This window comes from Lithobates pipiens, unplaced genomic scaffold (assembly GCF_037356315.1).
Source record: "Lithobates pipiens isolate NorthernLeopardFrog02 unplaced genomic scaffold, aLitPip1_a1.2 Scaffold_18, whole genome shotgun sequence".
NCBI classification, from domain to species: Eukaryota; Metazoa; Chordata; class Amphibia; order Anura; family Ranidae; genus Lithobates; species Lithobates pipiens.
In genome coordinates, this window is record NW_027507758.1 from 639,233,248 (window position 1) to 639,250,059 (window position 16,812).

Sequence of the window (16,812 nt, forward strand, 5' to 3'; positions counted from 1 at the left end):
GATCGAACCCTTAGGCCGCGTACACACGCGGGGACTGTTCGCTCAACTTTGTTTCAGCGGACAGTCCGCTCAAAATTAGCATGGACGGACTTGGCCACACACGACGAACGAACAGTCCGCTGAAACCGTGCGCGATGACGTGAACGGCACGTACGACGGGACTAGAAAGCGACGTCCTATACACTGCAATGCAAACTTCGGCGTGTAAATCCTTTCTGAGCATGCGCGGAACTTAGTTTGACGAACAAGCCTACACACGAGGGGACTGTTCGCTGAAACAAAGTTTCAGCGGACAGTTTTTCGGAATTTCCGAAAAACTTTGTTCAGCAGACTGTCCGCTGAAACTGTCCGCTGAAAGCCCACACACGAGCGGACTGTCCGCCGAAACACTGTTCAGCGGACAAAGTTGAGCGAACAGTCCCCGCGTGTGTACGCGGCCTTAGCGGGGATATGGCGGTAAATAAGCGGCAATATGGCGGAAATAAAAGAAGTCACATTCTTTTGTTAACCACTTTGTGCCCACACTATAGACGAAAGATGTCTACAGCGCGGACACCAATTGCCGGGAGGGCGTCCCTGGACATCCTCCTGTTTACTTCCCCTCTGCACGCCGCCATGGGCGCGCATCGAGGAAGTTCTCTGTTGGCCGTGTCCCTTGGATACAGACAATCACAGATCATGCTAAATGGCCAATCACAGCGGCCATTTAGCACTCGAGCGGTGTGTCCAATGAGAGGTGATCTCATATGTAAACATATGAGATCATCTCTCATCGCCGGCTCTCCCTCCTCACACAGAGACAGCTTGTGAGGAGGGAGAGCTTCCATGCTGCAGCTGCAGCGTCAGTGAAACATGAGTGAACACTAACACAGTGAAACACACACAACACACATGCCCACCTGTCCCCAGGGCCACCTGCCTTCTGTTATCAGTATCACGTGTCATCAGTGCCACGTATCAGTGCCATCTGTCATTAGTGTCACGTGGGATCAGTGCCACGTATCAGTGCCATCTGTCATTAGTGTCACGTGGGATCAGTGCCATGTATCAGTGCCATCTGTCATTAGTGTCACGTGTCATTAGTGTCACATGCCACCAGTGCCATCTGTCATTAGTGTCACGTGTCATTAGTGTCACATGCCACCAGTGCCATCTGTCATTAGTGTCACGTGTCATCAGTGCCATCTGTCATTAGTATTACCTGTCATCTGTGCCATGTATTACCATGTAAAATTCATTAAGAAAAATTAATAATTTGCAAAATTTTATCACATAAAGAAAATTTTTTTTTTTTTTTTCAAAAAATTTCAGACTTTTTTCATTTATAGTGCAAAAAAAAAAAAAAAAAGAGGTGATCAAATGCCACCAAAAGAAAGCTCTATTTGTATTAAAAAAGGAAAAAAAATCATTTGGGTACAGTATTACATGACTGAGTAATTGTCATTCAAAGAGAGCACCGAAAGCTGAAAATTGGTCTGGGCAGGAGGGGGGTTTAAGTGCCCAGTAGGCAAGTGGTTAAAAGCACCACATAGTAAACACACGCTACTAAGAACATAGTTAACCCTTTGATTGCCCTTGGTGTTAACCCCTTCCTACCCAGTGTCATTATTACAGTGACAGTGTATATTATCACTGATCACTGTATTAGTGTCACTTGAGATGTCAGTAGCATCTGTAAAGATACACATCAGGGCTACATAAGAGAAGGAGTGCTTTGCTTTTAAAGAATAAATATATATTTAAAAATTAAAATGTTGGAGACTATGCCATTAAGTAATAACGTGTACTAAATCTTCTTTGTTTGGGAATTCAACAAAACTATCTTTTGTTTGGGAATTCAGAAAAAATGAAACGTGCCGCAAAAGCTGTGACACCAGAAGATGCCAAGCAACTGCGGGTGACAAATTTCTTTGCAAAGACTTCTTGTTCAGAAAGTGCAGTGCAACATGTTACTGCAGAATCAAGTGGCACAAGAGAAGAACAAGCAGCAGAGAAGTCCCCTTCAACAAGTCACCCTCAAAATGAAGGAAGAAGGAAGTTTAAACAAGATTGGTGCAAGGAACTCGCATGGCTTAAATTTGACCATAATACAATCATAGCCATATGTGAGATTTGTGCCTCCTTCCCTGGCATTGCTGACCACACATCCAAGATTGTGAAAGGGTTTTCAGGACCATTTAAACTGGAGACCTTCAAAAAACACGGAAAGTCACTCCAGCGTGACAAATGCATAAAAGCCAAACACGCCCTGTTGGCTCCAGAAGCTACGCCATTGGCTGCATGCGTTAAGAAAATGGACCAAGGGATGTTCAACCACATGAAAGTTCTATTTAATGTGGCCTATTATATTGCAAAAAACAACAAGCCATATACAGACTTTAAAGGTTTGTTAGAGCTGACAGGGAAACTAGGGGTTGCTGTGAGAGAAGAGTATGTAAATGACAAGAGATGCAAGGAATTCATCTCACATATTGCAACTGTAATCCGGAAAGAACTCATCTGCGAGCTAAAGGAGGCCAAATATGTTAGTTTGATGCTAGATGGATCAACTGACAAAGGAGGAGTAGAAGAATTAATATTGTATGTCAGATACATCAAGAACAATAGGATCAAAGAAGTATTTCATGGCAACTGCAGATGGGTACTTAGAAACCATCACTAAAGAGCTGAAGACACATGGTCTTTTAGCCCACGTACACACGGTCGGAGATTTTGCCAACCAAATCCGTTGGATTTAGTCCGACGGATTGTGTCCGAAACTGTTGCATACACACGGTCGGGCCAAGTTGGCGAAAAATCCGATCTTTCAGAACGTGATGACGTAATTTCGTTACGATGGGACTACGTTCAGACTAGTAGCCAATAGCTTTCATGTAGGAATTTGATCTGAGCATGCGGGGCACTTGGTCCGATGAAAATGCTCTACACATGATCGGATTAGGTCCGTCCGGCCCAGTTGGTCGGGAAATATTTCCAACATGTTGGAAAATTGGGTCGGACGGAGATTCGGACGGAATCAGTCCGATGCATACCACACACAGTCGGATTATCCGACGACACGGTCCGATAGGACACATTCCGACAGATTCTCCGACCGTGTGTACAAGGGCTTAGACTGGCTTTTTTCAAACCAGTTAATTGGAATGGGTACAGATGGTGCTGCAAGCATGATTGGAGCTGAAAATGGACTGGTGCAGAAAGTACGTCAAAATCTTAGCAATGTAATTTGGCATTCACTGTGTTGCACACCGATTTAAATTTAAGTGTATTAAGCTCTGTGAAAGATGGAAAATGCATTGATGACCTTGACTCGGTTTTAAAGAAGCTGTACCAATTTTACCAGCATTCACCCAAGAGAATGCGACAGCTAAAGTGGGTATCTGAAAGTTTTTTCATGAAAAAAATCCAGAAATTTCAGTACTTGCATAACGTAAGATGGGTGTCAAGCAAAGTCAGTGCTCTCTCTGCACTTGTCAAAGTTTGGAAATGTGTGACAGTCCACCTTGAAGGTGTTGCTGCAGAAAAAAGACAGTGCTTCTGCAGTTGCACATGGTTTGTTGAAAAAACTAACTGATTTTACTTTCAATATGTTTTTATTTAACCACTTTCAGACCGGACCATTTTGCTGGTAAATGACCAGAGGTCTTTTTACACTTTGGCACTGCGCTGCTTTAACTGGTAATTGCGCGGTCATGCAATGTTGTACCCAAACAAAATTTGCGTCCTTTTCTTCCCACAAATAGAGCTTTCTTTTGATGGTATTTGATTGCCTCTGCGATTTTTATTTTTTGCGATATAAACGTAAAAAGACCGCAAATTTTGAAAAAAAATGATATTTTCTACTTTTTGTTATTAGAAAAATCCAATAAACTCAATTTTAGTCATACATTTAGGCCAAAATGTATTCAGCCACATGTCTTTGGTAAAAAAAAAGTCAATAATTGTATATTTATTGGTTTGCGCAAAAGTTGTCACATCTACAAACTAAGGTACGTTTTCTGGAATTTACGCAGCTTTTAGTTTACGACTGCCTATCTCATTTCTTGAGGTGCTAAAATGACAGGGCAGTACAAAACCCCCCCAAATGACCCCATTTTGGAAAGTAGACCCCCTAAGGAAATTGATAAGAGGCATGTTGAGCCCATTGAATATTTTATTTTTTTGCCTCAAGCGATTGAATAATGACAAAAAAAAAATTTTTTTTTTTTTTTTACACAAAGTTGTCACTAAATGATATATTGCTCACACATGCTATGGGCGTATGTGAAATGACACCCCAAAATAAATTCTGCTGCTTCTCCTGAGTACGGGGATACCACATATGTGGGACTTTTTGGGAGCCTAGCCGCGTACAGGGCCCCGAAAACCAAGCACCGCCTTCAGGCTTTCTAAGGGCGTAAATTTTTGATTTCACGCCTCACTACCTATTACAGTTTTGAAGGCCATAAAATGCCAAGATGGCACAAAACCCCCACAAATGACCCCATTTTAGAAAGTAGACACCCCAAGCTATTTGCTGAGAGGCATGTTGAGTCCATGGAATATTTTATATTTTGCCACAAGTTGCAGGAAAATTACAAACTTTTTTTTTTTTTTTTTTTTTTCACAAAGTTGTCACTAAATGATATATTGCTCATGCATGCCATGGGCATATGTGAAATGACACCCCAAAATACATTCTGCTGCTTCTCCTGAGTACGGGGATACCACATATGTGGGACTTTTTGGGAGCCTAGCCGCGTACGGGGCCCCGAAAACCAAGCACCGCCTTCAGGCTTTCTAAGGGCGTAATTTTTTGAGTTCACTTCTCACTACCTATTACAGTTTTGAAGGCCATAAAATGCCAAGATGGCACAAAACCCCCACAAATGACCCCATTTTAGAAAGTAGACACCCCAAGCTATTTGCTGAGAGGCATGTTGAGTCCATGGAATATTTTATATTTTGCCACAAGTTGCGGGAAAATTACAAACTTTTTTTTTTTTTCACAAAGTTGTCACTAAATGATATATTGCTCACGCATGCCATGGGCATATGTGAAATGACACCCCAAAATAAATTCTGCTGCTTCTCCTGAGTACGGGGATACCACATATGTGGGACTTTTTGGGAGCCTAGCCGCGTACGGGGCCCCAAAAACCAAGCACCGCCTTCAGGCTTTCTAAGGGCGTTACAGTTTTGAAGGCCATAAAATGCCAAGATGGCACAAACCCCCCCCCCCCAAATGACCCCATTTTAGAAAGTAGACACCCCTAAATTTAGGGGTACACTAGTGAGACTAGGTAATAAATGGCGGGTGCCCTGAAACTATAAAAAAATAACTAACCAACCAGCGTCACCTGTAACAGTTATATGGTGATCACTGGTGAAAGGGTTAACTAGGGGGCAATCAGGGGGCTTTATGCGGTAGTATATGGGGGTCCCTGGCGCTATAAAAAGCTGCGGCGAACCTAAATACCTACCTGCCTAACTAGCGTCACCTGTGACACTAATACAGCGATCAGAAAAACGATCGCTTATTAGGCTGGGTTCACACTGGAGCGATGCGGGAACGCCACGAATGCGCGGCGGGTTCCCGCATCGCATGCCTCCCGGCGGCAGTTCACACTGCCCTATGCGAACTGCTGGGAGTGTCAGTGAAATGTTAATGACACCCCCAGATCAGTTCGCATATCGCAGTGCGATCTGCAAACTTGGATCGCATGGTGTGAACACCCATGCGATCCGATTCTGCTGCGGACCAAAAAAAGGGTCCCGTGCGAGTTTGCGGCGGGTGCGGCGGGTGCGACACGAATTCAGCCATACTATCTGTATAGCTGAACTCGAATCGCACAGAGATCGGATGTGATTTGCACTGCAGTGCGGTGCGAATCACATCCGTTCTCATAAACCGCTGCAATGTGAACCCAGCCTTAGTGACACTGGCGACGGGGGGTGATCACGGGGTTAAACCTTTATTGGGGGGGTTAGGGGGGTACCTTAGAACTAAAGGGGGCTAACCCTAACTGCCCTAACAGTTATTAGTCACAAATGACACCTGCCGGGTGATCAGGGGGTTAAACCTTTATTAGGTAATAAATGGCGGGTGCCCTGAAACTATAAAAAAATAACTAACCAACCAGCGTCACCTGTAACAGTTATATGGTGATCACTGGTGAAAGGGTTAACTAGGGGGCAATCAGGGGGATTTATGCGGTAGTATATGGGGGTCCCTAGCGCTATAAAAAGCTGCGGCGAACCTAAATACCTACCTGCCTAACTAGCGTCACCTGTGACACTAATACGGCGATCAGAAAAATGATCGCTTATTAGGCTGGGTTCACACTGGAGCGATGCGGAAACGCCGCGAATCCGCGGCGGGTTCCCGCATCGCATGCCTCCCGGCGGCAGTTCACACTGCCCTATGCGAACTGCTGGGAGTGTCAGTGAAATGTTACTGACACCCCCAGATCAGTTCGCATATCGCAGTGCGATCTGCAAACTCGGATCGCATGGTGTGAACACCCATGCGATCCGATTCTGCTGCGGGCCAAAAAAAGGGTCCCGTGCGAATTTGCGGCGGGTGCGGCGGGTGTGGCGGGTGCGGCGGGTGCGGCGAATGGCTGAACTCGAATCGCACAGAGATCGGATGTGATTTGCACTGCAGTGCGGTGCGAATCACATTCGTTCTCATAAACCGCTGCAATGTGAACCCAGCCTTAGTGACACTGGCGACGGGGGGTGATCACGGGGTTAAACCTTTATTGGGGGGGTTAGGGGGGTACATTAGAACTAAAGGGGGCTAACCCTAACTGCCCTAACAGTTATTACAGTCACAAATGACACCAATGCAAAAAAAAAAAAAAAAAAAAAAAAAATGACATTGGTGTCACTGTGACTGGGGGGCAGGGGTAATTGGGGGGGTGATCGGGGGGTAAAGGGGGGGTGTGAGTGTGCCTGGCATGTTCTACTGTGTGTGGGATGTGTTGGTGCAACTCACTGATCCGCTCTCCTCCGTGTCGGAACGAAAAATACCGACACGGAGGAGAGAATACATCACTTCCTCTCCTGTGTTTACATTACAGGAGAGGAAGTGATGTCACCGGGGATTTCCATTCGTCGGGAGCGATCGCGAGGGGGTGGCCATGAATGAATGGCCGTCCCCTCGTCCGGGATCGCTCCCGAACGAAAACCGACCGCCGCAGGCACCGGGCGGGGGCCCGATCGGGCCCCCGACCCGCGGGAGGCAAAGGACGTACATGTATGTGCTTATGCCTGCCCGTGCCATTCTGCCGACGTACATCGGCGTGCGGCGGTCGGCAAGTGGTTAATATGCAAACAACAAGATAGTATCACAAAAAAATACAATCGGTAAACATCAAATCCTAGAGATGTGATTTTTTCAACATAAACATCAATTAGGTCCTCCGACAGTGTAATTGGGAGTGCAGTTTCTCAAAACTGTAAATTGAAAATAAACTATATGTGGCAAGAATATTGATGAACTGCACATTACTTATTAACCTAGAAGAGTATAGTGCTTTATCGGCCAGGTCTTGAAATATGCCCCATATTCTGCCAGGCCCATTTACACCTCACCCAGGGAGCCGTTTAGGCCCATATTGCTAGGGATGGTGATAGCGCAGGGAAAAGGGTAGGGAGAGAAAAAAAAAAGGGGGGGGAGGGGGAAGAGGGGGGGTAGTTCCCTTGCGCCCTTCTTCCGTGAGTATCAACAACATAGAGTTGCGCCTGATATCAAGTTACCGTATTTATCGGTGTATAATACGCACTTTTTTCCCCTTAAAAGGAGGGGAAAATCGTGGGTACGTGTTATACGCCCATCCCCCGAAATTCTGAGCCTCTGGGCGGCTTTCAGCCGCCTCCGGCTCTTCAACGCGACTTTTCCGGCCGCCTTCGGCTCTTCTTGGCAGTTTTCGGCCGTTCTCGGAAGCTTTCGCCCGCCTTCGGCTCTTCTCGGCGGCTGAAAGCTTCCGGCCGCCTTCGGCTCTTCTCGGCGGCTGAAAGCTTCCGGCCGCCTTTGGCTCTTCTCGGCGGCTGAAAGCTTCCGAGAACGACCGAAGGCGGCCGAAAGCTGCCCGAGAAGAGCCGAAGGCGGCCGGAGGCATTTTTTTAAAATAAAATAGACACGGCTGCAATGGGGGACAAGACTGCAATGGGGGACAAGACTGCACTGGTGGACAAGGCTGCAATGGGGGACAAGGCTGCAATGGTGGACAAGGCTGCATAAGACTGCAATGGTGGACAAGGCTGCAGATGACACTGATGGACATATAAATGTAAGTTTTTGTTTTATTTTTCCCTTAAACTTCCCTCCTAAAAGTTTTTTTCCTTAAAATTCCCTCCTAAACTTGGGGTGCGTGTTATACGCCGGCACGTGTTATACGCTGATAAATACGGTATCTTTTATTTCTAAGATTGTCCTGTTGGACAGTAAATATGGAGAAGAAAAAGAAAAAACATAAGAGAGGAAAAGGAGAAGAAAGAGAGAAAGGAGGGAAAAAGGAGAGAGAGGGAGGGTCACCCAGTGGTAAATCACAAGGGAGATACATATCTGATCCAAGGCGTCCCATATCGTATCGAATTTCTTGGTATTATTACGGAGAATCCAGGTGAGTCTATCGTTAACCATGATCCAGTTAAGCTTCGTTTTCACAGAGTCAATAGGGACCATCGACTGCTTCCAGTATCTAGCTATGGTTATCCTGGCAGCTAAAATTATATATATTTTTAGTTTTGAGGATTTTTTAGGAACTCCATCAGGGAGTTTTTGGAAAAGTGCAATTTCCGGGGGGCTCTAGGAATATTAACCCCAGTCACTGTATATATGAGGTTAAATACACGAATCCAAAATTTAGTAATTGTCGGGCATTGCCACCAAATGTGGTACATTATACCCACCTGGCCACACCATCTAAAGCACATGGGAGATGCAGATGGGTGCATTTTAGCAATCCTGTTTGGTACTAAATACCATCGGAGGAGGGTTTTATAATTAGCCTCAATTAGTGTTGTGTTAATGGATACTTTAGATAAAGCATAAGCTATGTCTTGCCAGTCAGATAGTTCAAAAGTAGTGTTCAAGTCCTGTTCTCAATGAGTCATATAGGGAAGTTTAGTATTTGGATCAGTAATAGTGGTATAAACAGTAGATATTCATCCCCGTAATAGGTCCTTCGATTGACAAGACAATTCAAAATTCGTAAACGGTCCATCTAGCGAACTGAGTTTAGTACGTATAAAGGAGATAATTTGATTATACCTAAACAGTTCACTAGAGGGCATTTGCATTGTCTCTGTGAAATACTGTAACGAGGTCGGTTTCCCTCTAGATAGTCACCTATCCTTAGGAGTCCTTTATTAAGCCACCATTGAAATCCCTGTGGAGTCAGGCCAGGGGAGAATTCTGGATTACAGAACACCGGGGCCAATGGTGTATGCAGAGGTGATAGCGGTTTAAAAACGAACTTATTTTTTAATTTGTTTACATGCTCCATTTTCTGCTCGACTATCTAGAAATTATTAAGAACCTCTCCCTTTTATTTCAAAGGGAAGAGCTTTTCTTAAGCACAATTGAGTTGCATGTGAAAAACACAATTTCTTCTTTAAAAGCACTCAAAGATGTGCCAAAAAAATATGAGGAGAGATTTTTAACTGGAACATCGCTCAAAGGACAGTATCAAGATGTACAGTTGCACGGACTCAGCAATACTGTAACTTCTTTGATCCAAAATGAAAAGGACAAATTGATTCAGTATGGTGCAAAATACCTAGAAGAGCGAATTCTGATTCAAAGGAATAATTGAACGCTCCACTGCAGTGTTTGATACCTTTTGCCTGGCCATCGGAAAAAGCACTACAGGACTATGGTGTTGATGACATCACAACATTGGCTCAGCATTTCCAGAAACAACTTTCAATGCCTGAAATGCATGATAAATGCATGCATGCAATCCACAATGAGTGGTATCAATTTAAAGATCTTGGAAAAGGAAAGAAACTGTGTGAACTTCTGGATTTGGCACTCTCCAACACAGACAGGTTTCCAGTTTTGGGAAACTTGTTGTCTATAGTGTGTGTTTTGTCTGTCTCAACCGCATGTTGTGAGAGAGGATTCAGCTTAATGAACTTCGTAAAAAAATAAGTTCAGATCTTTAATGCAGCAAGAAAGTTTAGGTGATTTGTTGATGACCAACATGAATGGACCATCAGTGAAGGAATTTGATCCTGCAAAGGCTGTTGACCATTGGTACTTTAATTGCAAAAGTACAAGGCATATTCATGGCCACAAAAAGCCAAGTGAAAAAAAACAACATTGCATTAAACTCTTGGTGTCACATCAGAATATATTCATTACCTACACAAGTTAAATGCCTATATATGTTTGGTTCTAGTTGTCTTTCTGTGTTAAATTAAAGATTGGTTCATTTTTATATTGAAAATAAAGCTGTTGGCCGTTAAAAAAAACAAAAAAACCTGGCTCCTAACTTTTTTTAGCTGGCTCCTAGATTCCAAGCAAATTTGTCAAGCCCTGCACTAATGGCGTGCTCAGTGCGCCAGCGGTGCCTGTCTTTTTTTTCTTAGACCTACAGGTAAGCCTTAATCTACGCTTACCTGTAGGTCGAAATGGTTTGTAAGGGTTTACAAACACTTTAAACACCATTAAAGGACCAATATCAGCATCGGCTGTGTCTTTTTTCAGCGACCCCTGACGTCTCGCTCTCTAGTGAGCACTGTTATTCAGGGCATCCGACTTGTAGTTCCTCTGGTGCCTCCACCGTTACCCCCGTGGGATCTGAACCTGGTGTTATCGGCGCTTCAGAAACCACCGTTTGAGAACATCAGAGGAATTCCCTTGTTGACTCTCTCAGAAAATGGTCTTTCTAGTGGCCATTACATCGGCCAGGAGGGTTTCAGAACTGGCGGCCTTGTCTTGCAAGTTGCCCTATATAGTTACCCACAAGGATAAGGTGGTGTTGCGTCCGCAACCTTCCTTTCTGCCGAAGGTGGTTTTGGCGTTCCACATCAATGAAGATATTGTGTTACCATCTTTGTCCTAAACTGACACATCCTAAGCCCTTGTACACACGGTCGGAGATTCCGACGGAATGTGTCCTATCGGACCGGTTTGTCAGATAATCCGACTGTGTGTGGTATGAATCGGACTGTTTCCGTCGGAATATCCGTCGCACCCAATTTTCCAACTTGTTGGAAATATTTTCCGACAAACTGGTCCGATAGGACATACTCCGATCATGTGTAGAGAATTTTGATTGGACAAAGTGCCACGCATACTCAGATCAAATCCCTACATCAAAGCTATTGGCTACTAGCCTGAACGTAGTCCCATCGTAACGAAATTACGTCATCACGTTCTGAATGATCGGATTTTTCGACAACTTTGTCCGACCGTGTGTATGCAACAGTTTCGGACAAGATCCGACGGACAAAATCCGACAGATTTGGTTGTCGAAATCTCCGACCGTGTGTACAGGGGCTTAGAGGTGGCCCTTTTATTCCCTGGACGTGGTCAGGGCTATAAGGATATATTTGTCTGCCACAGCTCCCTTCGGGAGTTAGATCTCTGTTTGTTTCGGTAGCTGGTCTGAAAAAGAGGTATGGCGGTCTAATCGACCACCATTTCCAGTTGGATCAGACAGATGTGGTACAGACCTCAGTTTGCGGGCGGCCGTGTAATGTTGCAATTCTGCACTACTTTTTCTGTTTAAAGAAAACCTTTGAGTATAATGCACTGTTGCATTGTTACCGCAAGTTCTGATGCGGTTAGATAAGGTGGTGACTCCCTTGTTTATGGAGCACTTCTGATTGTGGGTGAAGATTTTATGCTGTTTCCCACCCCTCGTTATGACACTGCTTGGGGATGTCCCAATGGTCAAGAATAATGGAGCTGTGTCAGTCCGTGAATGAAAGAGAAAATAGGATTTTTGTACTCACCTTAAAATCCTTTTCTCTGACTTTCACGGACTGACACATCACTCTCCCCTCCTATTGATTACGTTATACTGCTTGTTGACGTACTGAGGCTGCAGGAAGCAGGCTGAGGGTATGTTACTGGAGGGACCACCCCCTGGGCGGAACTGTAAAGGTCTGTTTTTTCCGTGGACTTCAGAGAAAAGGATTTTACGGTGAGTACAAAAATCCTATTTTTTCCTCTCAAGTATCCCCCTATCCTCCTTTCAGGTGTCCCTACTTATCTCAGGTGTCCCCCTTTTCCCGTTCTCTCGCTCTAGTGATCTCCCTCCCCCTGTCAGGTGCCCCCAATCCCAGGATCCCCCTCTATGTTAGGTGTCCCCCTTGCTCGCTCTCTCTCTCAGGTGTCCCCCCCCCCTGTCTCTTCCTCTGTCATGTGTCCCCCCTCCTCCTCTGTCAGATGTCACCTCACCTGCTGCTGGATCTTGCCGTCCTCTGTTACCACCCAGTGTATTGTAGCCCCGGAGGGACACACCTGGCACAGCACCCTGAGCAGAGAAACCCCCCATCCGGGGGATCCGGTCGGTGCCGTTCAGGGCTCCAGGCTCGGGGGGCTGTACGGCCCACTCCTGCTCTCCGCCATGTTTCCCGCTGACATCACATGCTCGGGCGCACACAGGTGACGTTCGCTGTTTCACGCTGGCTCTGAAGGCTTCCCCTCTGCTTCGAAACAGGCACGTGATTTGAATGGTCAGAATTGTACAATCATTCAAATTCGGAGTTGCAATCGTGGCGGGCGGAGAATCGCGATAACGTTTCTCTGCGATTAATCGTGCAGCTCTACCACACATAAGCCTCCAGTCTTCGATATTGAAAGAAATTACAGTCCTAGATGATGGGACGCTTCACTTTTTAGTATGATTACTTGAATGAGATGTATGGGCTGTTCACATACATTCTGGTAACATCCCCCTCCTCCTGAGGTCCTCCTGAGGTGCATCTCACCAAAAAATGCAGTTCTATTTGTCAACACCTGCCAGGAACAAAGTCATCTCCCTGATATATAACATACTGCAGGAAAAGCTAACATTCCTTAGATCAAACATTTCCTTCTATGGTCGGAAGATTTGAAATCCTCATTCACCACCTCCCAATGGAGCAATGCCTTCAGGTCAGTCTACAAATCCTTGCTTTGCGACCAGCTTTGGTAGTTGACACAAAATGTCTCACTCCGTTGGTATCTCACTCCCTATCACCTAGCTTAGATCTATCCCTTTCACTTCCCATTTTGTTGGCGAGGATGTGGCCAAATCAGCAACCTTCTCCATATCTTTTGGTCCTGCAAGAACATTGCACGCTCCTCAAACAAAATCTTCACAATAATCTCAGATGTGATGGGTGTGGTGACCTCTACCAACCCGGCTTTGGCTGTCTTGGGCCTTGGAACCAACAACGTACCATGTTCTTCTCAAAAAGTTATCAGGTATATCCTGGACGCTCATGATAGCCAAACACTGGAAAGCCCAGGAAGCCCCCAATCCCTCTGAGGTAGTTATACCTGTCGAGCTCCATCATTCTTCCGAAACATGCTCTTGCAGTGTGGCTTGGTCCGGCATCATCCTCCGACTCCTTGTGGGAACCCTGGTCTATCTGGGCCAATAAATGACATTACCCTCTTGAGGATCTATTTGCTCTACCTTTACCTTTATTATGTTGTAGACATGTTTTTTGTGACAAGAAGTACATGACGATTAGATTGCTAGTGTTCCAACTGTTGTACAAGATTTGTTAGTCGTGTTCCTATATTCTTGTTATATATGCCGAGAGCAACCTTCCATATGTGTTCGCTCACAGCAGATTAACCTGTATGTTTTCGTGAAATGCACTAAACATGTATTGCTAAAAAGAAAGAAAAAAAGAAAGATGGTGGTCTTCAGGATCAGTCCAGTCTTCATCTTGGTTGTTCTCCGCCCATCCTCACTCTCTGACCTCTGGTGGGGCTCAGCCCCGCTGTTATTCATGACTAAATCATGGACTAAATAAGGAAGTGCAGGACTTCTTGTGTTGGGAAGATGGCAATGAGTGATAGAGGGGGAGGGGACACTCGTCCTATAATCCCCTCATCACTGTCACTCCTATAAAAGACAGTTCTCGTTGTTTCCTCACTCTCTGACTAAGTCCATGAATAAAGAAATGATCTGGTAGGAGATCAGAGGTCTTATATAAACATCTAAGCTTCCACTGATTACCAATATTATGAGTCCTGACCCTTACACTATTTACTTTATATTGTACATTACATCATTCTGATACTATATAGTCCTATCTGTTGTATCTTATACAATATGTTTTACATGACATAGTCCTGACTTCTGCTCTCTCCCCTCCCCCCACTGCTATATATACACATAATATGTATTCTCTTTTGTTACACCCATTTCCTACCAGCTGGACATTTTATATCTGATGATGTGATTGGAGCACAGACTTTTACATGTTGATGATAATGTGATAACATCCTCCAACATTGGAACCTTAAACAGAAAGTGATAATGAGGGAGGAGTCGATAACACAATGATGGGGGTCTTCAGGATCAGTCCAGTCTTCATCTTGGTTGTTCTCCCCCCATCCTCACTCTCTGACCTCTGGTGGGGCTCAGCCCCGCTGTTATTCATGACTAAATCATGGACTAAATAAGGAAGTGCAGGACTTCTTGCTCACATCTAGTAATAATCTTTGTATTTCTATTTTAGTAGATGGACGGGAGATGAGGAAAACCTCAGAGGATTGTCTCACTTTGTCTCCAGACTGTAAAGTAGAAGATGAGGACATCACACAGTATAGTCCAGGAGAAAACCCGACTACCTCAAATGTCCATCCGGCACCACACAGTGTAGATGGACCATCGTATTCCTCTTATCCTGAGGAACCTCGGACTGTGAGGGACGGGGCCGTCCTTCCAACAGAGAAGAGCTTTTCCTGTACTGAGTGCGGGAAGTGTTTCCGTTCAAAATACGATCTTAATGTGCATAAAAGATCTCACACGGGGGAGAAGCTGTATTCCTGTCCTGAGTGTGGGAAATGTTTTTCAGCAAAATCCAGTCTTTACAGACATCAGAGATCTCACACCGGGGAGAAGCAATATTCTTGTCCTGAGTGCGGAAAATGTTTTTCAGAGAAGTCCAGTCTTTACAGACATCAGAGATCTCACACGGGGGAGATGCCGTATTCCTGTTCCGAGTGTGGGAAATGTTTTTCAAGAAAGTTTAAGCTTAACAGACATCAGAGATCTCACACTGGGGATAAGCCGTATTCCTGTTCTGAGTGTGGGAAACGTTTTTTAGAGAAGTCCAGTCTTTATAAACATCAGCGATCTCACACAGGGGAGAAGCCGTATTGCTGTCCTGTGTGTGGGAAATGTTTTTCATGGAAGTGCGATTTTTACACACATCAGAGATCTCACACGGGGAAGTCACTCTCCTGTTCTGAGTGCGGGAAATGTTTTGTAGCAAAAACAGGTCTTGTCAGGCATCAAAGGTCTCACACAGGGGAAAAGCCATATTCTTGTCCTGAGTGTGGGAAATGTTTTTCATTGAAGTCCAGTCTTGATAACCATCAAAGATCTCACACAGGGGAGAAGCCGTATTGCTGTCCTGAATGTGGGGAATGTTTTTCATTGAGGTCCGATCTTTACACACATCAGAGATCTCACACAGGGGGGAAGTCATTTTCCTGTTCTGAGTGTGGGAAATGTTTTATAGCAAAAGCAGGTCTGGTCAAGCATCAAAGGTCTCACACAGGGGAAAAGCCATATTCTTGTCCTGAGTGCGGAAAATGTTTTTCAATGAAGTCCAGTGTTGATATACATCAGAGATCTCACACAGGGGAGAAGCCATATTGCTGTCATGAGTGTGGGAAATGTTTTTCAATGAAGTCCAGTCTTGACACACATCAGAGATCTCACACGGGAGAGAAGCTGTATTCCTGTCCTGAGTGTGGCAAATGTTATTCGCGTAAGTCCAGTCTTTCCAGACATCAGAGATCTCACACGGGGGAGAAGCCGTATTCCTGTCCTGAGTGCGGGAAATGTTTTTCACAGCAGTCCACTCTTAAAATACATCAGAGTTTGCACAAGGGGGAGAAGCCATTTTCCTGTCCTGAGTGTGGGAAATGTTTTTCAGCTAAGTCCAATCTTTACAGACATCAGAAATCTCACACGGGGGAGAAGCCGTATTCCTGTCCTGAGTGAGGGAATTGAAGTCCTGTCTTCCTGTACATCGGGGATCCCACACAGCCCTCGAGGTGTATTAGGGCCTTGAGTGTGGGAAATGTCTTCTATATGAATGTTGCTGGACATCACAGCTCTCATGTGGGGAAGAAGCACACCCTGATATACACCTCAGATATACTCCATGGCTGATCTTCATCATGGAAGAAACAGTTGATAAGGAGATCAAAGATCACCAAAGACATGGATGAAGAGTTGTACCGCGTTGGCCATTGATAGCAGGAGAAAAATAAAAATGGAGTCATTACCTTTCATTGGCTGACTACATTTTGTGGTGAAAACTTTCACAAACACTTAGCCCTTGTACACACGGTCAGACATTCCGACAACCAAATCCGTCGGATTTTGTCCGAAACTGTTGCATACACACGGTCGGACAAAGTTGTCGGAAAATTCGATCGTTCAGAATGTGATGACGTTATTTCGTTACGACGGGACTACGCTCAGGCTAGTAGCCAATAGCTTTGGTCTAGGAATTTGATCTGAGCATGCGTGGCACTTTGTCCGATCGGAATTCTCTACACATGATCGGACAAGGTCTGATCGGATCATGTTGTCGGAAAGTTTTATAGCCAAGCTGGAAAACTTGGTCCGT

General features: G+C 45.0%; 2 protein-coding genes across 9 annotated transcripts in view; one reads left to right on the forward strand and one right to left on the reverse strand.

Annotated features, from left to right (window-relative positions):
* The window catches only part of LOC143989534 (uncharacterized), a 382,054-nt gene that overhangs the window by 176,410 nt on the left and 188,832 nt on the right, over positions 1 to 16,812 (reverse strand). The window lies entirely within an intron of this gene.
* Positions 13,451 to 16,812, forward strand: part of LOC143989996 (uncharacterized) — a 63,599-nt gene continuing 60,237 nt past the window's right edge. The window contains exon 1 of the mRNA XM_077490236.1: positions 13,451 to 16,166. Coding sequence (XP_077346362.1) covers positions 14,697 to 16,166 — 1,470 coding nt within the window. The 5' untranslated portion in view covers positions 13,451 to 14,696. The remainder of the gene's footprint in view (positions 16,167 to 16,812) is intronic.